This window comes from Carassius gibelio, chromosome B6, assembly GCF_023724105.1.
Source record: "Carassius gibelio isolate Cgi1373 ecotype wild population from Czech Republic chromosome B6, carGib1.2-hapl.c, whole genome shotgun sequence".
Taxonomy (NCBI): Eukaryota; Metazoa; Chordata; class Actinopteri; order Cypriniformes; family Cyprinidae; genus Carassius; species Carassius gibelio.
The window spans coordinates 22,398,378-22,425,627 of NC_068401.1; the positions used below are offsets into that span (position 1 = coordinate 22,398,378).

At 34.7% G+C, this 27,250-nt stretch overlaps 1 protein-coding gene across 1 annotated transcript in view; it reads right to left on the minus strand.

The window, feature by feature from the left end:
• asic4b (acid-sensing (proton-gated) ion channel family member 4b) overlaps window positions 1-26,220 on the minus strand; it is a 41,351-nt gene extending 15,131 nt beyond the window's left edge. Inside the window, exons 1-2 of the mRNA XM_052558992.1 lie at window positions 24,910-26,220; window positions 1,618-1,762 (exon numbers count right to left, since the gene is read on the minus strand). Of these exons, the coding sequence (XP_052414952.1) occupies window positions 1,618-1,762; window positions 24,910-25,491 (727 nt within the window). The 5' untranslated portion in view covers window positions 25,492-26,220. The remainder of the gene's footprint in view (window positions 1-1,617; window positions 1,763-24,909) is intronic.
• Window positions 26,221-27,250: the final 1,030 nt, after the last annotated feature.

Below are 27,250 nucleotides of genomic sequence, written 5' to 3' on the forward strand. Positions count from 1 at the left end.
TGTGGCTACTTTCCATAGAAGTCGTATAGGCATGATGCAGAATGATCAACAAGGTGAAAAATAACCCTATAGTAATAGCTAAAGACTTGATGGATTCATTGAAGCTGGTTAACGGCTACGTTCATGAGTCAACCATATGTAAAATATTGAACAGGCATGGAAGGACACCACGAAGGAAGCCACTGCAGCATGCCTAAAGTTTGCCGAAGACCACCTTGACACTCCACAACACTACTGAGAGCATGTCTTGTGGACAGATATAATTGCTTCACTTCACCATGCAGCACTATTTATGGTGGAAAAAGAAAACAGTGTAACCAACATGAAAACATCTTCCCAAAAGTGAAGTATGGAGGAAGGAGCATCATGATTAGGGGCTGCTTTGCTGCCTCTGGACCTGGACTGCTTGCCATTGTAGAGGGGGAAATTAATTCCAGGATATCAGTTTATCAGGATATCCTACAGGATAATCTCAATGTGGCTGTCTACAAGCTCTCAGACGAAACTGGGTGATGCAGCAGGATAATAACCCTAAACATTGAAGTAAATCTACTTCAGAATGACTTTTGAGACATAAAATCCACCTTTGGAGTGGCCCAATCAAGGCTAGACCTCAACCCAATAGAGATACTGTGGAATGACCTCAAGAGAGCCATTTACACCAGACGTCCTAAGGGTGAGCTGAAGCAGTTCTTTAAGGAAGAATAGTCCAAAATTACTCCTGGAGATTGTGCAGGTCTAATACACAGCTTACACAGGTTATTGCTGCCAAAGGTGTTTCAACCAGTTATTAAAGCACTGTTTCACTTACTTTTTCCACCATTACTTTATATGTTCAATGGGTGTGTTCAATAAAAATGTAAAAGATCATGACTGTTTGTGTTTTATCAATTTAGAAATATTGTGTTTGATTATATTTGTGACTTTGGTGAAGATCAGATCACATTTCATGACCAATTTAAAACCAGGAAAAAAAATGGTTTGCTTACTTTCTTGAAACTGTATGAATGTATGTCTATATACACATATGTTTTTATTAACATTAAAATAATGGAAGGTGACATAATGCATTTATACAGTAATGTTACAAAAGATTGCTATTGTTTTTTTTTTTTTTTTTTGTTGTTTTTTTTTTTTTTTACTTTCTATTTGTTAAATAATCATACAGTTTACAGGATCACATTTCCAACAAAATAATGTTTAGAATATTGATAAGAAATGTTTCTTGAAGTATCATGTGACACTGAAGACTGGAGTAATTGCTACAGACAATTTATCTTTGCCATCACAGAAATAAATTACATTTTAACATACATTAAAATAGAAAACAGTTATTATAAATTGTAATAATATTTCACAATATTACTGTTTGTACTGTGTACTTTTGGTCAGATATGTGACTGCAGCCTTGGTAAGATTAAAAGTCATTTTAAAATCTTACCAATCACAAAGTTTTAAATGTTTACATTGTGTACATGTTTAAATTGAAAATGACATTGTACAAAACAATCAGCATTGTAGTAAAAAAGTACAATGAATACTGAAACTCTTTAAAGTAATTTTAACTACAATAATTAAGTGAGATGCAGAATGGCAGGAGTTGTGTTTGTCACTCACTGGTTTCTCTCCAGATGGGCAGATACTCGTCCTGTTGAATATCCAGCATCAGCTCCAGTCCGTTTCCTGTGCCACCTTGCCTTACCCGCTTGGGCGATGTCTTGTTTCCATTAAATGTGTAACATTTCCCATACCGTGTATACACCTGCAGATCACAGACACAAAAATGTATTACACATATTTGCACTACTGAAAACACCTCAACACCTGTGCTCCTCTGCCTAGTCTTTTTCACCCAAAACAAAATCTTCATACAAAGGTGTTAGCAAATGGCACTTACCTTCTCTCAGATTTCCCATACCAGCAGCAGCATCAACTGTTGCATACTTCCCTTATTTTAACTCTCTGTTATGCCTTCACCAAGTAGGCCTGGTTGGAAATTTGTTTTTGCAACAAAATTAAAAAGATAACCGTGGCTTTTTATCTTGTAAATCTTTTACCTTTTTTTAAACCTTTTTTTTTTATTGCAATTGCATTTTGTTAATTGAAATTGACTTTTTGTCATATTTCTTTTCTCAAAATTATGACTTGTGTGCTACTTGATCGCAATCTTTCCTTAGAAAGCCACGTTTCTAGCATTTGTAAAACTGCATTTTTCCATCTCAAAAATATATCTAAATTACAGCCTATGCTCTCAATGTCAAATGCAGAAATGTTAATCCATGCATTTATGACCTCAAGGTTAGACTATAGTAATGCTTTATTGGGTGGTTGTTCTGCACGCTTAGTAAACAAACTACAGCTAGTCCAAAATGCAGCAGCAAGAGTTCTTACTAGAACCAGGAAGTATGACCATATTAGCCCGGTCCTGTCCACACTGCACTGGCTCCCTATCAAACATCGTATAGATTTTAAAATATTGCTTATTACTTATAAAGCCCTGAATGGTTTAGCACCTCAGTATTTGAATGAGCTCCTTTTACCTTATACTCCTCTACGTCCGCTACGTTCTCAGAACTCAGTCAATTTGATAATACCTAGAATATCAAAATCAACTGCGGGCGGCAGATCCTTTTCCTAATTGGCGCCTAAACTCTGGAATAACCTACCTAACATTGTTGGGGAGGCAGACACACTCTTGCAGTTTAAATCTAGATTAAAGACCCATCTCTTTAACCTGGCATACACATAACATACTAATATGCTTTTAATATCCAAATCCGTTAAAGGATTTTTAGGCTGCATTAATTAGGTAAAACACTTCACATAACACCCTATGTACTTGCTACATCATTGAAGAATGGCATCTACGCTAATATTTGTCTGTTTCTCTCTTGTTCCGAGGTCACCGTGGCCACCAGATCCAGTCTGTATCAAGATCAGAGGGTCACTGCAGTCGTCCGGATCCAGTACGTATCCAGACCAGATGGTGGATCAGCACCTAAGGACCTCTACTGCCCTGAAAGACAGCAGAGACCAGGACAACTAGAGCCCCAGATACAGATCCCCTGTAAAGACCTTGTCTCAGAGGACCAACCAGGACAAGACCACAGGAAACAGATGATTCTTCTGCACAATCTGACTTTGCTACAGCCTGGAATTTAACTACTGGTTTCGTCTGGTCAGAGGAGAACTGGCCCCCCAACTGAGCCTGGTTTCTCCCAAGGTTTTTTTCTCCAGTCTGTCACCGATGGAGTTTCGGTTCCTTGCCGCTGTCACCCCTGGCTTGCTTAGTTGGGGTCACTTCATCTACAGTGATATGATAAACGCACAGACACTATTTAACCTGATAACTGTCACTCACGTTTTTGAAGATAGACTTGAATGTGCATGATACAAACCTAAATTTTTATAATTCATGACTGAAAACATTTTGTAACATGATTTTGATGTGCCATTTACATGGTAATGCAATGTCTGATTTTAAAATGGGTTTTAAAGGATGAATTTTGAGATTTTATGTTTTCAAGTGATATATAACTTCTGATGATTTCTAAAAAGTGATAGAGAAAAAGGCAACGAGGAAGTCTTTTTTTTTAAACAAAGGTCAAAGCTCCTTTTGTAATGTAGATTTCTGAGGGTGCACTCTCGTCATAAATTCATCTATTACTTTTCCTACATAATATTTTAAAAAAAATATTGGTATAATATATATTTGGGAGTCTTAGACCTTTCCAACGATATATAGTTTGTCAGGATTAGATTAAATTTGATTGTAATATAGTATAGTCAACGTAGGCGTCCCGTATACGGGACGGGGTGACATTTAACATGTTAAACTGAACAGAAATGACATAACTGAATTCAATGATGAACTGCCTTTAACTATCATTTTGCATTATTGAGACACTGTTTTCCAAATGAATGTTGTTCAGTGCTTTGATGCAATGTATCTGCCATGTAATAATAAATGATAATGTTTCAACCATCCTTTTGACTTTTTTTCTCTCACATTTTAAGTTTGTATATTGCAATTTATAAACTTGCAATTAGAGGTACAGTAATATCTCACAATTCTGATGTTGCTGTTTTTTTCTATCAAAGTCAAACATTTTATATAAACTCAGAAATGCAAGAAAAACAATCAGAACTATGGGATAAAAAGTCACAATTGCATGTTTATTATTTATTGATTTATTATTACCCCATGGCAGAAGCAAGTTTCTTTAGCTTACAGAGGTTCTCAGACAGAACATAAGGGAACCATGATGACTATGGAGCTATGGAGCAAAGCTTGACACTGCTGCACCAAGGAAACTCTTTTGCACCTTCTACATCCTCCACCTACACCTTCCTCTCTCTCTCTCCTGATGACAAAAATATTACTCTTCATCACACCAATGCTACACTCAAGGTTAAAATCACTTAGTTGTTACTACACACCCAGAATAAAGGTTGTCAAAGGTCAAGCTTTATCTTGTTTTTTTCATTCAAGGTATAGGAAGCACTTGTTTTCTAGTAGATAGCTTTTCAAACTGGTCTTGTATGCGATGCTAAAGCAATTTTGTAAGTTGCCCTGCAAAATAGCATCTGCGAAAAACCTTGAAGATAAATATAAGAGAACACTTTTCCTTCTTCAAAAGGCCGATTTAGTCTGTTGAAACAGCTTTCACGTTATGCAAAATACTGTACACTCAAAAACAGATTTTCAGATAAACACAAACATCAATTATTTTATATAAATTTATGCATTTAGCAGACGCTTTTATCCAAAGCGAATTACAGTGCATGCCAATGTCATGCTGGTTAGGGTTTTATTAATTTATTTCAATAAACATAACTTTCCCCCCAGAGAAAATCAAATATTCATGCAGAGCAGACGACTTCCCACAAATCATTCAGATAAGAGACATGGGGGTGTAAAAGTCCAATATGACCAAAGATTGTTCACAACAATAGAAGTGGCTGATAGAGGAGACACTATTATGCAGATGTACACAAAAATGAGATGTACTCATTTTTGTTTAGAGAAAATGACTAATAGACCAGCTATATAAAACTAGACACACATAACATACAACTTTTTGTCATGTAAAATGTGGATAGATAGATAGATAGATAGATAGATAGATAGATAGACAGACAGACAGACAGACAGACAGACAGACAGACAGACAGACAGACAGACAGATAGATAGGATATTTTTACAAATTCAATTTTTAGACTTTTTTAAGGACCCATATGAACCTTTGGATGTTTTGAATTTATTTATTAATTTATTTTTCTCTACCCACTGCCTCTGATGAGTAATCAGCCACATCACACATGTTACCAGGAACTATGTTCCCAGGAGCCAAGATGGGAGCATCCAGATCACATACCTCTGAGAGGCACTGCAATTGCTGGGCAACTGCCATTAAAATGAATGGGAGTGTTAATGGAAAGCTTTCTTCAGGCGTTATATCCTTGGTCAGTACATATGAAATATGTACAAAAGTGTTGTGTAATTATTCAAACTTATATCATCTACTGTATAGCTAGCCTGTGTTTGTGTATTTGAGTGACGTGTGTCTGTGTTTAACATATGTTTGCTTGTGACCTGCATGTGTCTGAACAGATAATTATGTACATCTGTGGTAATCTTACAGGAAGACAGAAATCGACCTAGCTACATTAATCTTTTACTCTTAGATAACCATTTTCTTTGACAGACAAAGTGTTATATAGTTTTTCATCAGTACAGGATCAAGAGCATGAGGATGTGATATGCATCTGAAACATTTATACTTTTATCATTTTTTTGTTAATGCATCAGTTTTGATATATATCTGTCATCTCCCATTTACTTGTCAAACTGCAGCTGATTTTCATTACACAGTTGTTCTTCATTTTTATTGAAAGGACAGGAAAGAGAAGCTTAACCTAAGGTTTAATCTAAAGGTCAGGAAAAGTGCTTCTGTACTACAAAAAACCTTCATACAATGCTATCCTCGCTTTTGTATTGAACGTAAAAGCTATGTTGCTCCAGTAGCCTATTAAATAAAATACTAAACAAACAAATTTGGCATTATGATAAAAACTTCATGCATGAGGTATAAACATTGAATCAGGTTAAGCTTTGCTGCAAAAGTGTGGGTATGAAAAACAACATGACTGACTCTCATGTAAGATACAAAGAGATGGATGTGAGATGCATATTTCATGAGTAATCTGCTAACTGGATAGAGGAAACGTGTGAATGTATTCCAGTCAAAAGAAGAGAGAAAGAAAGTCCAAGAGTGAGATTAAGAAAGAGCGTGTGACAGAGCGTGTGTGTGCGCTTACATTAATTCTTTCTGACAGCATACTTACGTGTAGTCTTTAATTGTGCCCGCGGCAAAGCTTGTTATTGTTACTGAGTGATTTTTCTTTCGGGTGTTTGTGAAGGTGCTGCTGACGATAAATACCTATCACAACACAAATGTCTCACTGCAAACCTCAAACTGCATAACATTGCTTTAGCATCTGAGACCCAAACTGTCTTATTTTTTGAGTCCTAAGAATAATTCTTTACTTACACTATTAAAGATTTAAGCTATTAAGGTCCCAAAAGGTCCCATTTGGTTCCTCAAAGAGACTTTCAGTGAATAGTTTTTTTTTTTGATGGATGTTAAAGGTTCTTCATGGAACCAGTGTATTCTGTGCTGTTTCCTCAGAAACATATCTTAAGATTCTTATATAACCAAAGCACTATATTCAATGTAAACACTGCCTTATCTTTTGTACTATTTATTGTATGCTGTTTTTGAACATGTTTCATAATACACCATAGATAATTTTTACAAGTTTTTGAAATACTGTCTTCATGGTTAAAGACAAGTTAATTGGCTAAATGTAGTTTTTTAAAGCATGCAGAAGTGAACACAGGAGACATATGGACTCTGTGTGTGTGTGTTACTAACAGGACACCAATGTTACCAGCAGATCTGCCTCAGGCGTTCTCTTTCGTCTGTGATTTCCTGTTTCTAATGAACTCCTCACATTTATTAACACAGCATCACATTCCTAGCTCTTTATTACAAGCTGTTGTTTTTTTTTCATTCATTTTCATTTTTGTCACTGTAGTCCAACTAAATTGTTTAGAGAATTGTTTCACTCCTTAACAAATTATGCAAATAAATTATAATACTTTTAAAAGGTTACAAGCGAGTCAGGGTTATATTATTACACGACTGAAAAATTCAAACCCAAACCAATCAGACACTGCTATTTTTAAAGCATTAATTCATTTTATCCATAAAATCTTTTTTAATTACATTTAAATTATGGGCTTGGGACACAATGCACATCAGAAAGAAAAAGAAGAAGAAAAAAAGACATAAAACTGTTTCTTATCTTTGCAACACAAATTAAGATATTATTAATGAAACCTAAGTGATTTATGTCCCTCCATTGAAAGTCCATTAAACCAAAACATAGCATGTAAAAGATCATAAAATAAAACTATATGAGAATGAGATGAGATTTGTTCTCGTGCATCAAGCAAGTACAGTTGAGCTTCTGTTTATCATATTTGATGTATGTGCATTAATGATTGTTTATAGGTAAATAAAAGCCTTAACTAAACATTTTCATCATATTAAGTGATCATATCCCTTCAAAAGACTTGGATTTATCACTTGATTCATATGGATTACTTTTATGATGTCAGAATGTTGGTGGAATTGACTTGGAGGGACAGAAATCTCTCAGGTTTCATTAAAAACTTTTTTATTTGTGTTTTGAAGATATACAAGTCTAATGGTTAGGAATAACATGAGGGCGAGTAATTAATTATAGAAATTTATGTTGATACTTAAGTTATCTTAAATTAATTTCAACATAAAATTACATTTTGTCATGAGTGAATAAAATGAAAAAATAAAAATACAGTTTACAGTAAAAAGTCCTAAAAGCATTTTTTATTTTATCTGAATGAATATTAGAAGGATATTGTTAATTAATTAAAACATTTACTTCAACCATTATGCCATGCAAACATCACAACATTTTGAAATTGCAACATCATACAGCACTTGTTCACAGATCCTCCTAAAACAGATAAACAAACACACACAGGAATGTACACATATCCACAGCCTCAGGTTTTCTGCTCCAGTGATCTGAACAACTGTAATGAAAAATGGTAGTTCCTTTCCGTGTTCTCTAAAACCCTCCACAGACACAGATATGTTCACCAGCTGCTTGACTGGCCACAGATTTGTGGAGACAGACACATTATTGAGCCCTGCGATTCTAAAAAGTATCTATCTTTCTCTCTTTCCCCTGCCTATAACATATACAAGTCACGAGGATGCAACCCAAACGAAAGCATTCATCACCATTCACAGCCTCAATTGGATGCACTCTGAGGTACAGACCCAATTTACCATGATGAAAATGAATGTGGATGTGCAGTTATAGTTTAGATTTGTAAATGTTCATGGCAATGCAGTTCTGCAGTGTAAGTGGAGTTGGGTTTTCAATCACATGATTTGCATAAATGTCTAAGTAGGCATATCTAATTAATTAAAGACAATTATATTAATCATTGATCTTAGTGCTGCGTTCAACACCATAGATCATGACATACTCATAGATCGATTACAAACCTATACAGGTATTCAGGGGCAGGCTCTAAAATGTTTTGGATCCTACCTGTCCGATCACTACCATTTTGTTTATTAAAGTGGAGAGTCATCTCATTTATCATCAGTAAAATATGGAGTGCCACAAGGATCCGTCCTAGGTCCCCTTCTATTTTCAATATACATGTTGCCCCTTGGTAATATTATTAGAAAATACGGGATTAGTTTCCACTGTTATGCTGATGATACTCAGCTATATATCTCAACGAGACCAGATGAAACTTCTAAATTATCTAAGCTAACAGAGTGTGTTAAAAATGTAAAAGATTGGATGAACAATAATTTTCTCTTATTAAATTCGGATAAAACAGAGATATTAATTATTGGACCAAAAACCAGTACACAGAATCTTGTAGATTACAATTTGCAACTAGACGGGTATACTGTTACTTCCTCTACAGTCAAAAATCTGGGTGTTATATTAGACAGCAATTTGTCTTTTGAAAATCATATTTCCCATGTTACAAAAACTGCATTCTTCCACCTTAGAAACATTGCCAAGCTTCGAAACATGTTACCTGTTTCTGATACAGAAAAGCTAGTTCATGCATTCATGACCTCTAGATTGGACTATTGTAATGCACTTTAAGGTGGTTTTCCTGCATCTTCAATAAACAAGCTACATGTAGTCCAAAATGCAGCAGCTAGAGTCCTTACCAGTTCAAGAAAATATAATCATACTACCCCAATTTTACAGTCTCTGCACTGGCTACATATTAAGTTCCATATCAGTTACAAATTATCATTACTTACCTATTAGGCCCTAACTAGCCTTAGACCACGTTACAATCCATGGACCCCAGATGATTCTAACACTGAATCAACAAACAGAACTAACAAATATTGCTACAAGTGTGACTGCATCATATAAAAATTGCTGTTCATAATGTTCATCGTCTGGCTGACTACGACTTGTATTCATTTTTTTCTGAAAAATCCTGTCATACGCGCACAAACTGTTAGTCACCACTTATAAGCTACTACTAAATATTGTAGAAATGTAATTTTCTGTAAAGTTTCTTTGTAACGATTTGTATTGTAAACAAGCGCTATATAAATAAACTTCAATTGAAAACTTGAATTGAATTAATTAATGAATACTACTAAAGCTTGAACGTCCGAGGAGAGCAACACACAGTATACTGGAGGTGAACAGACTTGAGATTTTGTCACAAATAGGCAGGCAATTGTACGTGCACACTGCCTTTCTTAGTACAATTCACAAAAAAAAAAAAAAGTTTTTATTTGTAGCTAATTCTTTAAAGCAAACCAGTAATCAATTGCAGCAAACAACTGCAGCACAATTCTTCTGGCCCAATTCTGCTTGAGTGGGCTATCTGTCAATCATATCTGTCCATCATACACACCATCTGTAAAGCATGTATGTGTCTGAGAATATCTGCAGGAATATGTGTGTGTTTGCTTCGCTTCAGGTTGGCTAACATTGACCTGTTTCATTTTCCACCAGTGTGTGTATGTTTAGAGCTGAAGGTCATATGGAATCTGTTCCATCGCTCTCTCGACCTCATGCTGGGGTTAATCAATGCACAACATCACACTTAATGATCGCTTGATTGATCCCCTGCTGAGGTTAGAACCTCTCTGTCTCTCTGTCATCCTGACTCACACATCACGTTGTGTTTAGCACCGCATCTGCTAACCTTATATACACAGCATGTGCTTCATACATTATAGCACAACACAGAAAATGCCTCTAATGTGTTTCTTTAATAATTAATGTGCATGATGCTGAAGGTTGTTTTGGTATTTATTTGGTATTATTTTATTTATTTACTACTGTTTAAAAGTTTGACCTTGGTAAGATTTTTAAATGTTTTGCTTACCAATGCTGCATTTATTTTTTTTATTTTTTAACCAAAAATACAGTAGAAACAGTACTATTGTGAAATGTGGAAACACTTAAAAGGAGTTTTAAGGCATTTTGTACAAATTGTATAATCTCATTAATTATTGTACAGTTAAGACATTATAACACTTATCAATTCATTGTAACACTATCCATTTAAAATTCTGATATAATTATTTACAACAAAATATTTTGTATTAAAACGCACATTATGAATAATTATAATGCATTATATATATATATATATATATATGTGTGTGTGTGTGTGTGTGTGTGAATTTGAAATCTATTTAGAAAATGTAGCATGTCAAATCTGCATTTTAAAAAGTATTCAGTGTAACATTATCCTTCAGAATAGTTTTTAACACTGATTTGGTGCTCAAGATACAAATCAATGTTTAAAAAAAGCTGTGCTGCTTAATATTTTGTGAAAACTTCAGTTCTCTCACAATTATTTGATAAACAGAAAGTTTACAAGAATGGTCTTTTCTTGAAATAGAACATTTAGTAGCATTATAAATGTCTTTATTGTCACATAATCACTTTAATGCATGACTGCTGAATAAAAGTATTAATGTTTTATAAAACAATATATGAATAAAAACTCAGACTTTTGAACTGTGTACATGCATTTATTTAATTATACACACGCTGGGTTAAATACAACCCAATTCCTGGGTTTGTCCAGTGTAAGTAAAAAAAAATTAAGAAATGTATTGGCAAAATAGACAAAGTGGAATGTCTAATTCAAAACCCTGATTTAATACTAAGGTAAAGGAAAGATCGGTAACACAATAATTTAGGGACCAAAATTCATTTTTAACTAGTTGTTTATTAGCATTATTAACACATTTGCTGTTTATTAGTACTTATATATCACTTATTCTGCAAGACAATATTCTATTTCCCTAATCCTACCCAATACCTAAACAACTACTGAACTACTAATAAGCAGCAAATTAGGAGTTTAGTGAGGTAAAAGTCACGGTTAATGATTTGTTAATGTGAGAATTGGACCTTAAAGTGTGACGAAAGATAATTTTCATTTCAACTTGTCATGTGGACAATAGAGTGCACACAAACAGCACTCACTTTTGTTTATTAACAATCATGATCTCCCATAGACAAATTATAATGAGACTATGCAAAACCCTGATGGATTCTCATAACTTAATAACAATAACTGTCTCAAACTGAGTCTAAACAACCCATAATCAAAATGTGATTATATCTGTCTGATTGTTAATGAGAGTGTGTGTGTGTGTGTTGTTTACTCCTCTCATGGCAGGATTGAATCTCTCTGCATGTTCCTGTCCTAGAACTGAATGTTTTGAAAGTGTGTTCTCCTTTTGCCTTGGGCAGTTTAAGACATCCTGGAACTCAGAGACAGATGTTGCATCAGAGCTGGAGGGCTTGTCTTTACCTCATTTTTTTTACTACTCAGAAACAGGCAGGTGTTGACAGAAATGCTGCTTAGTCTTTTTAGATTGAATAAAATTTGGAGACATTGTTTGACCTGTTTCTTTTTATTTACTGTAGACTCTGTTTAGATATGTTTACTTGCAGTCTGAATCAAGAGATTTGTCAATCTGCAAATGGAAAGATGGCGAGATGTACAAAGACACCTCAGTGTCCCACTTTGAAAGCACCTGGATCACATTCCCTCTCTTTTACTGACTTGTCTGTCACTCTCTCTCTCTCTTCCTGTCCTTATAATGACCTCTCACTGGGACAGCTTGCCATTACTCACATATCTGTCTTTGTTTGTTGTGTATTTTTTGGCCGTGTTTTCCTGAGCACAAAGATAAGCAATCATCTCATCTGTCAGTCTCAGCCCTCAAACCTTTCATTAAAGAGATAATGTCCCATCGATTGACATAAAGGTTAGACCTAACAAAGTGTCAGTTACATCTCAATGTTTATTACACACACAGAATGCCATAGTGCAGGCCAGAAACAGCAGAAATAAAATTCTGCACATGTATTGTCCTGTCTGTTGGGACCAACAAATCGGGACATTGCACTGACATCACAGAGAAATCAGCCTAGAGTCAAAAGAAATGTCAGCACTTCTGTCCTGTCGCTGAGAGGAGGGGGAATGAGATATGGACAGAGCACATGAATCACATCTGAGACTTTTACATATAAGACCATAAAATCTCCACATTTACTGCTGCATGCATGGAAGATAACAAAAAAAGAGAGCTCTGTATTGCTTCAGTTCCTTCTAGTGAATCACATGCTCATGTCTGAACATTAAAACTGTCTGAATTTGTTTTGATTTAAAAATGATTTCCTTCAGCAATTTAAAACCTGTCTGAACAAGAGCGTTTTCCACCACATATCAGGAAACAGATCAAAGCACCCGATGACAGTGTGGAATCTTTTGTGTTTTTGTCGTGCATAATGCGTCTGCTTGGTGACAGGTCATTTCTGTATAATTATGACAGCGGTGGTTGGTTACGGCCATTTGGGTGACAGAGGGAGTCAGCATACCGCAGCACCCGAACTGCCATATCTGTGATATAATGGGTTATTTACACTGATATCTGGGGAGGGGGGGTATATAAAAAAAAGGGGATGAGAAACAGAGCAAAAAGAAAACAGATAAAAACAAAGTCAATGGAAAAAGAGAGAAAACAACAGTACACTATATAAAAAAAGAACAATTTGATGTTCATGGAAGTGAACTGACAACAACTGGCTTTTTAGTATACTTTATTGACTTCATCAATGACTTATTTTTTTATTTTTTTAATGTTTCCTTTATGCACTACCTTCAAATGTATGAGGCCAGTAGATTTTATTAAGTAATTTGATGAAAAATACATAACTAAAAGTAAATTTGTATTTTCATAAAATTAAATTTATGAATACATTTGCAATTTATTCATGTGATGGCAAAGCTGATTTTTTTTTTTTGCAGCCATTATTCCATTCTTCAGTGTCTCATGGTCCACCAGAAATCATTTTAATACATAAGAATTAATTGATTTTAACATTTTGTTTTCGTTTTTTTTTTTTTTTTGGAAACACATACATTTTTCTTCTGGATTTGTTGAAGAATAAAATGTTTAAAAGAACAGCATTTAAACAAAATATAAATCTTTTTTTTAAACATTATACGTAAATCTTATTGACAATAAACTTCTGAGGTGTAAATTAAAGGACATAAGAGACTCTAAGTAATCTACTATGCTTGTTGGTTTAATCAAGAAGAAGAAAAACTACATGAATATATAATTAATCAATAAAAATTTAAATATTCAGTTAAGTCTTTGGTTATTTTATCAACATTATTTATAGTTCTAAGAATAACTGTAAAAAAAGAGGCATTTTCATAGAGAACAATGAAACTGAGGCAAACCAGCCACAGGACTATTTGATGAATTATTCTTATCACAATAAACAAATATGGACCGAGCAAAGATAATTTAATTAAAATGTTTCTGACCCTAGCAGATTCCTTGCAATTGAAAGAAATGTTTCCCATAAATCACCCATCCTGATTTTTCATGAAATGACAGCATGTTGGTTTATTAACAAGCAATAATAACAACATGTTCTACAATAAGAAGATTAATATTTAATCCAATTCTATGTACTGCTTTTTCATATCTCCGTAGTTACATGTCTTCTCTGATATATTTGACATTGACAGTTTTGGCGAATAAACAGATGAGTGTGATTGTGTGATATTTATTTAACGAGTATGACATATTGTGCTGTCATTACAGTTTTTTTTTTTTTTTTTTTGTGTGTGTGTGGTTAAATGCTCGCACATGCTTCACCAAACAAGCAATCAGAATTGAGGAGCAGAAAATTCGTTCAGGCAGTTAGTTTGCGCATTCACACTATTTACACAGAGAATGTCAATAAACCACTTTAGATGCCACACACAAACAAATTTCAATCCATCGATGAGTCTTGAAAAACATAAAAAGTCACGTGTTCATTTTCGTCAATATTCCATAAAAATGTCAATTTGCCAAAAAAGGCTTGAACATTGTACTACAGAATAAAATCTCTGGACCCCTCAGATAATGAAAGATGATTAGACGTTAATGAGATGCCAAGTGAAAGTGACTGTATTAATAAAAGTGAAGTGATTTACTTTTATCTCAAGCACTCTTTGATGGAGATGTGATTAGTGTTTTAAATCATCTTAAAGCAGTGGTAGAGTTCATCAGATCTCTCTCACACACTTGCTTAGTATCTATCAATCCATCTCTTTCTCTCATCCTCTTGATGCCCCTCAATTTGCATGTTGCTGAGTAATGGGAAACGTTGCATTCATACTAAAGCAACTTCAAACACGCAATTGATTTTAGAGCAAGCCCAGAATGTAATCTCTAAATCCTGTTGCTATACTGAGTTTGCCTTTGAAGTTGTCACGAACGAAGAGAACCATCTAGGAGGAATCATCATAATTCCAAAGACCAAAACAGAGGGAAAGGACAGGATCCGGGATTCACTGCTGCCCTACTGCAACTGGGACAATCATACAGCAGTAAAAAAGCCAAATGAATACATTTTGTAATTTCATCCCTAGAGCTATAATCATAGAACTGTGTGTTTTTGCTATGATATGTTTCCACGACTGTGCTCGCAAGGAGATTAAAAGCAATGACCATAATGTGATTTCAATTATGTTATTAAAGTCATAAGGTGTGCATTTTGCTATACTGACCTGCATTTACCCTTCTGAAGATACATCTCCTTATAATCTGCCCATTTTCATCATCTCTATCTCATTGTTTCATATTTATCATTTCTATCTCAAATAACTTTTTCTTGAGACTACAGCATCCAGAACTTCATTATTCTCATTCTCCTTTAGAGAAGAGATAAATTAAATCATTTTAAGAGAATTTTGGTTTGTTTTTGAAATTAAGATTTCAATTGCTTTTTTATTTTCTTACCAAGGCTGCATTTATATGATAAAAAAAATAGTTATAACAGTACTACTGTGAAATATAACAATGTACAATAAACGGTTTTATATTTGAATATATTCTAAAATTGGAATTGTGGGTAAGTGTGATAAAAAAAATTTTTTAAAAAAAATAACACGATTATTTAGCACGGATGCATTATTTTGATCAAAAGTAACAGTAAAGACATTTATAATGATACTCTCTCTCTCTCTCTCTCTCTCTCTCTCTCTCTCTATATATATATATATATATATATTATACAAAAATGTATTGAACATTTTATTCATCAAAGAATCCTAAAAAAATATGTATCACAGTTTCCACAAAAATATTAATCCACAAAAATAGTAATAATTAGTTAAGCACCAATATTAAATGAGCACCAAATCAACATATTCTAAAGGATTATATGACACTGAAGACTAAAGTAATGGCTCAAAAAAAAAAAATATAATAACAATAACAATAATAAAACAAAAGCAGCTTTGCCATTACAGGAATAATCTGCAATAAAAAATATATTCAAATATTTACATTAAATTCACATTAAATATTTTCATTGTAATAAAGTTTCACAATATTGAAGTATTTTTCATCAAATTAACTTTTACAAATCGTAATTATTCCGAACTTTTGGCTGGCAAAAATGCTTGTTAGAAATCATTAATGTTTATTAGTGGCAAGATACCAAGATATTATTTATAGTATTTCAAACAAGTAGCCCTTGAGATTGTTTTATCGCTTGAGGAAGCCCTCACTCACAAAAAGGTTGGAGACCCCTGCTCTAGAGAGTAAGAACTGGGTCTGAAAACCAGCTGAGATCAGTGTCTCCCTCACAGGCGTAATGCAAAAATAACTCAGTAATGCAATAAGCTTGTCTCAGGGACTTAATGATATCACAGATCCTGCTGGGCCAATCAGAGCCACAATGAGTCAAAACACCAATCATCTACCACATCACTGATTTGATTCTACATAGCTTGATATTCCCTATAAGAATCAATATAAGTATAGAGCGCTCAGTGTGCATAAACAATGTGTAGATTACACACCACACCAGGCATCATCTGAGTGAATAACTGGGAAATAAGCACCTGAAAGCTTGCTGTTTCACTTCACTTTCTGTCTTAAATTATGCACACATGCACTGTACTCTGAACACATAGTTTTTTGTGTGTATGTTTTTTTTTATATAAAATACAATGTATGAATATTTCATGAGTTATTCTCTGCTGTTTTTAAAAACAAAATCTGTTGCAAATTGAAACACAGAAGTACAATAAACACATTGATTTATTAATATATTGATATATTTATGATTTATAATCTAAAATTTCTAACATTTCTAAAATGTCCATCATACTAAGACATACTAGAACATATTCATTCACAGTACTTCACGCCGAACAAACAGGAGTGAACAAAACTCCTATTCAGTCAGAAATCAACAAGACGTTCACATGCGTGCAAACACTTTCACCCTTCAGTAGCTGCAAAATCAAACAACGATTTCAAGTTATGAAAAAAAGTGAAAAAAAGCTGCACAAACTAGTGATATGAAAGGAAGTCTATAAATGAAAGTTTTTAAATGAAAGGCGTGACCCTCAAGCATTTAACGCTTGTTGTGTGCAGTGGGAATTGTGTCAAATGGATGTGACACACAAATGCTAATTGTTTGAGCTCTGTCTGAGGAGGATCCAGGGAGATGTAGCTGCTACTAACTTTTATCTGCTTACTTTTGGGACTTTTAGTTGACTTCAGCAGAAGGTTCATACAGTATATAATATTATGTCATATATATCAGAAATGTTTCCAATTTGTGGTCATAGAATAAAAATATGATTAAAAATTCAAAAATATTTGTGACTTTCTATTAATTCTGTACAGTCACTGAAAACTGTCTGATTTCCCAGAGGTTAACATAGGCACTATCGTGTGATTAATTGTACAACAAACATTTTTTTCTTATTATCATTATTTTTCTTTATTTTTTGTTGGTGCCAATAGCCTTATGGGCACCTCACTGTCAATTAGCAGCTTTGTGCTTTGGCTCATGGACCTTTCCCCGATCCCTCTAATTTTCTCTCTCTAATTTTCCTTACCATCTGTGCCATCATAATAAAGGTGAAAATGAATCTTTTAAAAAAAATTGCACTTGAGATTTCAATTCAAGGCAGTCCCTTTTTTGTTCCTTGATGAATCAGTGTTTTGAATAAATCAGTTGAACATATTATTCAGTGCCTCACTCAAAGACAGTCCTTTGTCACCACCTACTGGTGTAATGACATAACCTGATTGCTTGTGACACAAGCAGTGAAAGTCAAGTCTGTAGGACAAATCAGGTTAGTATGGAAGCCCATTTCTGCTACATAAGAAAACAATTAATTCAAATTTATGACTCACTAATTAAAATTATGACTTTGCAAGTCGGAATTGACTTAATGACTATAAACAGATTGGTCTCAGAAAAGTGTTCTATAATGATAAACGTGACATTTTGAAAAAAGTTAATTTGGCTTAAAACAGTTTTGCAGACCAAGTTCAACACACACCTTATTAATAAATTTTCATTACTGCATTCACATGATTATTTCAATGCTTCCCTTAAATTCCTTAAATGCTTAGTCAGGAAGCAAATTGCACAGTAGCCTTTATGGTTGGAGAACCATAGGTCAAAGAAAAATAATAATAAATAAACACTTTTGTCCATTGTTAGATGCTAGTTTAACTATGCTATGGCATGATATGACATATACATTTCTGTAAGCCAATATAAAAAAGAGAGCTTTAAAAGAATTATGTGTCACACCACGGGGGTAGCCATCATTTCAGAAGTGACAGAAATGTCAAATACGATAATTTTATTTATGTAGGCTTTGTATTATTATTATTATTATTATTATTATAATCATTATTATTATTATTATTATTTGTTTATTTATTATTATTATTATTTTATTATCTCTTACTTTGCATTTGCTGTAAGAAATCAAATACACTTCTGGAAAATAATCAATTATTTGAAATCTTTTTTTTCTAATGGCAATTTTATGATGTTATGTCAAATTATGCCAGTTAGCACTGCATCATTCATGCAGTGACAGAAAACAAACCCGATGTCTGTTTGTTATAGCAACGATGCTATTTTCATGCATCTGATTATCAAATAAATATCACACTCTAATGTCAAGGTTGTTGTTAATGCTGTGGTTATTTTAACAGTTTCCTTTGTACATTCGGTTCAACGACATTGTTAAATCGAATTTATCATTCAATGGAACGGTGCATATGGTTTAGACACTTACATGTTTTATCCGTCCATGCAATAAATGCGCAACCTTTGACAGTTCGACTGCTCAGGTAATGCATCAGCATGACCGAGAGCCATTGACAAACTACAGAAAAGTAAACCTACTACAATCTAGCATTACAGGCCACGAGTACTAAGGGGAGATAACACATCACCTGCTCAAAAAATTTTCATTGAGATGAACGGAGCACGAGCACAATCCTGTGACATTCACAGGCGGTAAATGGTGCAGCGTGTGAAGGATATATGCGAGGTACGAACATTGTTCAAGGTCTCAATTAATTCCAGCTTGTAGTAATTTAATATGTGTTTTAAAAGCATTGAATTGCTATAGATATCAAGATTCATTCAATTCTTAGCGTTTTAAATAGATTACTGGAATCGTCTGGAATCGACAATTCATGATTCAAAAGACCATGTCCAGGATTGATGCGTATGTTGTCAGGGTTTGTAATCTATGCATTGATAAAATGAGTGAATTGTTACACCCCTCATAAATTAATATAGATTTATTCTTGGTAAAACTGCAAAGTATTTAAGTAAAGGGCTATGGGTTGTTTTCTCCTGCCAAAAAAACCCGACAGCAGCTAGGCTGAATTGGGCGTGGTCACTTTAAGAGACAATGCGTCCAATATAATGATACAAATTAGATTTCTTTCTCAACTGTTTACTTTCACTTAACACATAATTTACCATTTTTGTGAGAATACATGCAAAGGTATTGTGATATAATTTTGTATGTAAGTCAATTTTGACTTATGACTAATTTAGTTTTTTTGAAGTCATAATTTTGACTTTTCATCTTATAATTTCGACTTTTGAAGTCATAATTAAGACTTAAAACATTATTTTGACTTTTAATCTTATAATTTCGCCTTTTCAAGACATAATTTCGAAGTTTTATCTCATAATTTCAATTTAGTCATTATCATATTTAGTCATATTTTTTACTTTTTAAGGCAAAAGGGCTTCCATAGGTTAGAGTATTGAACGTATATTTGTACCTACAGTGAAATGTAAATACAATTAGTCCTTTTTTGTTGTGCAATTTAGTGTCACATTTTCACATTTCTAAGTTGCTATTATAATTAGAATCTCCAAAATACAAAGCACTTTGTAGTTGAACAGTAAATCTGTTCATCTTAAAATATGCTTGTACCGTAATTCTTTATTGTTTTAATTCACATAGCAGATCCACTTTGAGAGGAGAATGAAACTAATTTATTAAAATAAATTACTGCAATAATGTCCTATGACAGTCATTCAAAACTATACAAAAATCTCAAATGGCATTTGTGTCGAGTTTAAAAAGAAATCATGATTATCTATTATTTTTCTAAAACAAAACTGATTTGGCAACCTTGCTATGTGAAACTCATAACTATTCAAAAATCAAAACATCACAGAACATTTTGATAAACCTCTGCCAAATAAAAAAACAAAAAAAACAAAAAACAGCAGAGCATTAAAGTCAGAAAAAAATAGAAGTCATACACAGTTCACTTTCGTGACGTTAATCGGAAGAAATGATTCACATTCCCTGGACTTAGACCAGAAGCCCTCAATTACTCCTCTATGTGAAAACCTGTTTCTGAGATGAGAAATAAAACAAATGAATTTAAGTCAAATCTGTTTCTTGGGTGGGAAAATGAAGGAAATGAAACATTATCTCAGTTTGATGTCTCATGTTTGAACTAACTGAACTGTAAAAGCTCTGTGAAAGCCAAAGAGTTTGTTAACATCACCCACTGCGTACACATTAGTCATCCGCATTCTGAGACTACAGCTGACATATCTGCTGCTGGGAGATTTGGTTGTTTTCTTTTCTCTTTTTTCCTTAAAACTACATTAGAGATAAAGTCATATATTTAAGATGAAACATAGATGAATGGAGAAAGTCAGAGAAGAGAGGAAAGAATGTGTGCAGTGAAGTAACTGTTTATGGTATATCACATCAGATCTGTAAGTTATTCGTTTCTGTGTGAAAAAAAAAAACTTTTATGTTCATGCATGTAATCAGATTTTTGTTGAATGCAAGAGAATCTTGCTTTAAATTTATGGTCAGCATAAGTGTTTCAGTGGCGAGTGAGTGAGTGATTAACTAAATCCAGTGAGTGGCAGGAAGGAGCCATCCATTGCTATCTCAGTGGCAGGGAGCTCTGATGAATGTTTCATGTGAGCTTCACTAATCTATGCAACTCTATTGTGGAAAATCAAGCATGCAAAATCATTACCGAGCTAAAGGATGGAGGGAAAAGGAAGAACTGATCCACTGACCTCCGCTGGGCTTGTTTATTCTTGTTCCCCCAAGGTCGTTGTGTGGTCATTATTTACAGAAATGATTACTGCTGACTTTCTTGTATGCCAAAAATAGTAATTACATTTATCTCTGACAACCGGGATGTTGCAACCTTCGCACCTGAACCACTGGCTCCTTAAAAAAATCTCGACCGGTCTGATTTGAATGGAAATAGAATGGAAATGCAAATTGGAAGTGTTTTCTGACTGGCACTGTATAAGCAAACTGGTTTACATTTAATGCATTTTGAATATTGGATGAATAATGTCATATCATTATAAAACCTCTAATTATTGTTGAGTGCATGAAAATTAGATCTGTATTTGAATGGGGAAATTATGTTACAAGTTTTCATTTCTCTCCTAGTTAAAGGGGAAACTACAGATGTACAGAGCTACTGACAGACATGAAAAAAAAACTGGTGGCATTTTATTATACAAGAATTACACACTTATGCAAAGAAATGTCCTTATATATTGGCTTCCATGCATTCAATTATTTAATGTATATAAAAAATATATGATATTAAGAGACGATATTACAATATATTGAGAAATACATCAGGACCTGCCACTTTTTAAATACTGAAAATAAAAACAATGTTTTCGTCTATACTGTAATGTATATAATTTTGTATTCAGTAATGCATGTAATAAAATCTATACCATTCGTATATACATATTTGTGATATATGTACTATATGTATTTACATACATGTATGTGCAACATATATAACTATGAGGGAAATTAATGTGATGTGTGTGCGTATACAACACTTTTCCATCCAATTGTCCAAAAAAAACTGACATATACCTTACTATTTTTTTTTTCAGTATAGACATTTTAATTGGCTACATCACATATATATTTATGTATGAAATGTTTAATTATGTAAACAATAAACTGACATATGAGTAAATTTATATGTACTCTATCTAAACGCGTGTTAACTCATGAAAGAGAAAGCGAGGAAAAATGAAGTGCAAGTTTGTCTTCATTGTGATATATTTACATACATGGTCCATGCAGATATTGCAGTATATAAGTACATAGTACATATGTTTTGTAAGGGCAGGAGCATTAGTGTCACAAGAGGTTTACTATAGATTTATGGTTGATTGTTTGGAAAATGAAAAATAGTTTTTGACATAAATATGTATTTAAGATGCAATTTGAATCAAAAATATAAAAATCATTATATTAATGTCTATTGTTATTATTATTTAATGCACCTGAAAATTACTTGTTTAGCTTTAAGTGGCAAAAATAAATCCTGTTTAGTTATAAGGTGTTCATTGATTTTAAATAGCATGATGGTCATTCTTTAAAAGTGCCAGGTGGACTGCATAAGGTTGGATAACACACATTCATTTTTCTATTTTTTTTAGTGAGGGTGTCAACAAAGAGTGCATGCACAGTTTGTCACGCTCAAGCCTTAACAGCAGTCTATTTTTGTCACTGAAAAAAAAATTTTATAGGCTTTTTAATCGGTTCATTCTAAGAGATGGACAACCAGACAAGTGTAATTTTTGTGCAAAAGCCATAAAAAGGGTCATTACGAATCTCCGAAGAAAGGAGAACAGATAGATCAACTTGTAACTTACAGAGCATTTAGCTTGTAGAGAAGTCTATCTCACATCTCAGCTTTAGATGGCTGAAAAAAATGAAGGCACATTTATTCAGCACTAGATCATTCAGTAAATAAACAGATACAAAAACTACCCAGATAACAATAATTTATGTCAAAACTGGCTTACATCTGGCACATCTGGTAAGACTTTTGACAAAAACATTATTCTCAAGAACTGTTTGACTTCAGAGGAAAAGGATGATCCAATACTGTGTAGAAACCATCAATTATTGTTCTTTCTTTTTTACATGACAGTCATGTACATTTTAAAATAGATAGGCTGTATAGCTAATTCCAGTAATGGCACAACAATCTGAGCAAATGATTGTATTGACGACAAAGAAGATTTTTATGTTCAGTTTTTCTCACACAGAACTTCTTTCCATTTTAAAGCACAAATTTACAGACACTAAAATTCATTTTGACAGAATGCAGTTATGACCTAATTTTTAAATAAAAAAATACTATAGCAGCACTATTTCATCTCTTTGCAATGAGATATCTACAGATGAATTACTGCATCAAGCAACCTCAAAATCCGCAGACTTTGATACTCTAACATCCTGCTGCAATGTCAGAAAATAACAAGGGTTTTATGTCAAAACTATGATGTGTTAACCTCCCAGGTACTGTATTAAATGTGTTTCGGCACTACTACATGACCTGTTGACAAAACAGGAAATCATAACTGAGCAACAAAGGAGCTTAATAAGGATGGTTCAAGATCTGAAGACATCAGAGAGATCACAGCTGCTCGTGACTTCTTAGATGAGAAAGCATGAAACGTTAAACTAAACAGAATGTAAACAGACTAACTAACTAACAATCACCAGATGTGGGTAAAAATTGGCTTTGGTAATTGGATAACACAGCAACTGGCAGCAGTTTAAGCTATTGCAACATAATAAAGGGTTTAAATCCCAATTTGCAAGCAAGTCTGGTGACCATTACATTTGTTCAGATGTATCTAAATGAGTAAATCAAGCCATAGAAATACAAACAAAATTTTATTTTCATTATAATGGGGCAATATAAAAATAAATAATAATGCAATATAACATTTTTTTAAAAATCTTATATAACAATAATATAATGATTAAAATACACTTAAAGGTTACTACTCCCAAAGATTTTTCTAAATGCAAGCTTATTTAAAATACTATAGATCTGAGGAATAGGATGTTAGTCTCTTGAGTATAGCTCACTAAGTGCAAATGGGAAATACTTTGATAAGCGCAGGTTACAATGTCAATCATTGAAAAACAGTCTGTCAGCAATATGCACAAAACTGCAGCAATTTGGAATGCGCATGTCCATATGAAAAGAGAAACCAGGAATTCTGGTAATTCCCGGGTCATGGGGCACAATGAAAATGTATACATACTGGGAAACTAATTTGTGAACAGGATAATAAAGTAAATCACCTGCCTAAGCCTTCACTGCTGAATCCCATGAAATCACACAGTAAATTATTATATTTTAAAACTTTACGTAAGAACCCAAGACCAAATAGAGTGAAAGATGTTACAGAGAAGAGAAAAGGAGTAAATTAGTTATATGAGGAGGGCTCTCTAGAGAGAGCTGATATCCTTGACAGAAGTCTCATGATCTATATCACAGATATCTCTCGCATCTACTCCTGTTTAGACTGATAGCAAGAGCCCTAAGAGGAAATTACTTGAGAAATACAACAACAACAGCAAAACGAAAGATAATTACGCCAACGTGACAAGCAAAAAAATGTCAACGTAAGGGAAGGAACTTTCTTCAGAGAGTTGAGCGCATGTCTCCTCAAGGATGACTGGGCTAATGCAGGAATCATGTCGCTTGTCCCTCTCCTGAATTTTTCATCCATTCTCTGGCCAAAATAAGACTCAGCATCAGATGGCACAGACTATGATGTAACAGGAAAAGAAAAGGATGTAGAAAGCGGGGAGAGAGAAATGCGGCAGATCTCGAACTGAGATGGCATATAACGGCATCGTTCTACTGTCTGTTGCCCCAGCATGGGTGTTAGACACAGATGGATGGGGCTTAATTTCCTCTTTCCAAACAAATCGTTTAGCTGTTAGTTGTCTCTAAGACTGAAGGAGGAATTATAACATTTTGCTCAGAGTCACCAAACAAAGAGGTGCATGCAAAGATAAGATTTTCAAGCCAAACAAATGATCCTGGTTGCCAATCATAGCCTGTGCTACTCACCACACTGAAATCTTCGCTCGAGCAGTTCTGCCCGCTGAAGTTGCAACTCTTCAGCATGTCTTCCAGCTGGTGGCCAGTCCTCTGGAAAATGTCTAGCATGTCTGGCGGTGGGTACTGGAGCTCACTTGGCCGGTGTCCTTTCCGGCTCTTGGGCGGCAGGCCGGTGAGGTTCGCCAAGTGGTAGATGTCCGCGTCGGTGAGGGCTGAGAAGCGGAATCGGTTGACGTTGCAGACCGTGACCGCCGGGAAGGTGAGCTCCCGGCGGGTTTCTTCCCTCATAGCTGCGAGGTGGGGTCGCTCTAGATAAGTCGCCGTGCTCCGTGTCGCCTGGTACAGGAAGAGACCAAGCGAAGCCAACAGTGCCAGTCCCCAGAGGGTCTGTCTGAAGCCCAAGCGCCCTGAGGTCCCCAACACCCGAGCCAGACCATGCAGCGAAGAGGAGCTTGCGAAGGACGCCAGGTCAGCCATGCCTCCTTTTTGTGGAAGGCCAGCTAGCATAACAGTTCCGGCTCTTTCTGTCGAGGCCCCCTTGGCTTCATCACCTTCAGCAAACTTGATTTTACAAACAAATTCGATGGGCATGTGGTTGGCCGGGGCTGTCCTTTACAAATGACTCTGATCCCTCCTGCTGATCTCTCCCTGAGCCTTTGCTCTTTTTCGTTTCACCAGCTATATTCTACCACGCTGTGGCTGTTAGAACATTTTTTTTCCTAAATCTTCTTTCTCTGAGGTTGATATTCTCTCCCGGACCCAGCTACGTTCCTATTTATAACAAGTATTTCTCTTTTCAGTTTCACCTTTATCAGCTCTGCGTTCCTCACTTCATCTCTGTGTCATTCTTCCAATACTATTTCTTCACTTACTTTTTCTACTCTGTCCATCAGACTCTCCTACCTCCGCACTTTTCCTTCAGATTCCCATCTCTCTCTTCTTCTCTTCCATCCTTTGCTTCCACTCTCTCCTTCTTTTCTCCTTGGTTTGTGCTGTGGTCTGCTGCTGTTTGAGGAGCAGTGTGCAGATGGTGAGAGGAGGTGCTTCGTTCGCCGTGTCAGTGCCCCAGGATGTGCCACAGCCGTAGACTCCAGAGAGAGTAGAGGTATGAGCTGGAGACTATGAGAGAAAGCTGAGAGAGACACATACACACACACGCATACACACACACACATGTGAGTTCCACAGCTCTCCTCAGCTGCTCGCTGACGGCTGACGTAGCTGCTGCCCAAACTCCTCTCGCACACTCAGGGAAAGAGAGCGAGAGAGCGATGGAGAGAGTAAGGGAACCGGAGAGACCTCTGATTCCTGCCACATATTCTGTCCTCTCTACATGCCATACAAGAAAGAGGAGGGGAAGAGAGAGAAGTGGAAGAAGTGATATTTAATATTACATGAGCAGAGAAGGCAGGGGTTATTTCCCCTTCAGTGAAAAAGAGCTGTCCCAACCCACACTAGAGCTTTTATTTCTCTCACAGCAGTAGGTTGTTACATCCACTTACAGTGGTCACTCACTGTCTCCACCATGACACTCTATTTCTTCCACTGTGTGTGCTCTTTCTTTATCTTTCTTTTAATCAGCAGGTGTGAATGGGACTGCACTGTAGGTAAAATGGCGTGCAAGAATCTGCTAAAAACAGAAAAAACATCAAATTTGGTACTGTACATCCTTCATGGTTTAAAGACAGCTCACTCTGCAAATTATTTGCACAAATAAGGCTCACAACATGGTTTGTGAAAACGCAATATAAATAAAAGTTGACTTAATCCATGCTTTCCAGCAAGGAATTGGAAGATCTGTGTACAATTATTTTAGTCACTATATAATATTATATTCATGCTTGTGAACTGTTAATTCCATGAATCCGATATATCAACCTACAATGATTTGCAAATATTTGTATGTCTCTAAATTTCTTCATATGTAAAAGTTACATTATAACTGCTGTTAATATATTCATTTAAATGTCTGAAAATGTATGGCAGCTAGAACACGCATATGAATGCCTAATGATTACACCGAAACAGCGCAGTATGTAAAATATTTCTTTACTTTAGAAAAAAAAAAATTCCAGTTTATAATTATGGGTTTATAAAAAATCCGTTTGTGTACACATTCATTTCTACTAGTTTGTATGTACTTGGCATAGAGTGCTGCAGCCATAACGTCAAAACCCAGAACCCAAATTGTGGTTGCACTTTATTTTACAGTACATGTACTTATAGTGTACTTACAGTACAGTGTATTTATATAAGAAAGTTCTGGTAATACAAGGTAACTACATGGGGTAAGGTTAGGTTTAGGGGTAGGTTCAGGGTTAGTACCTAGTTATTACATAGTTATTGTAAT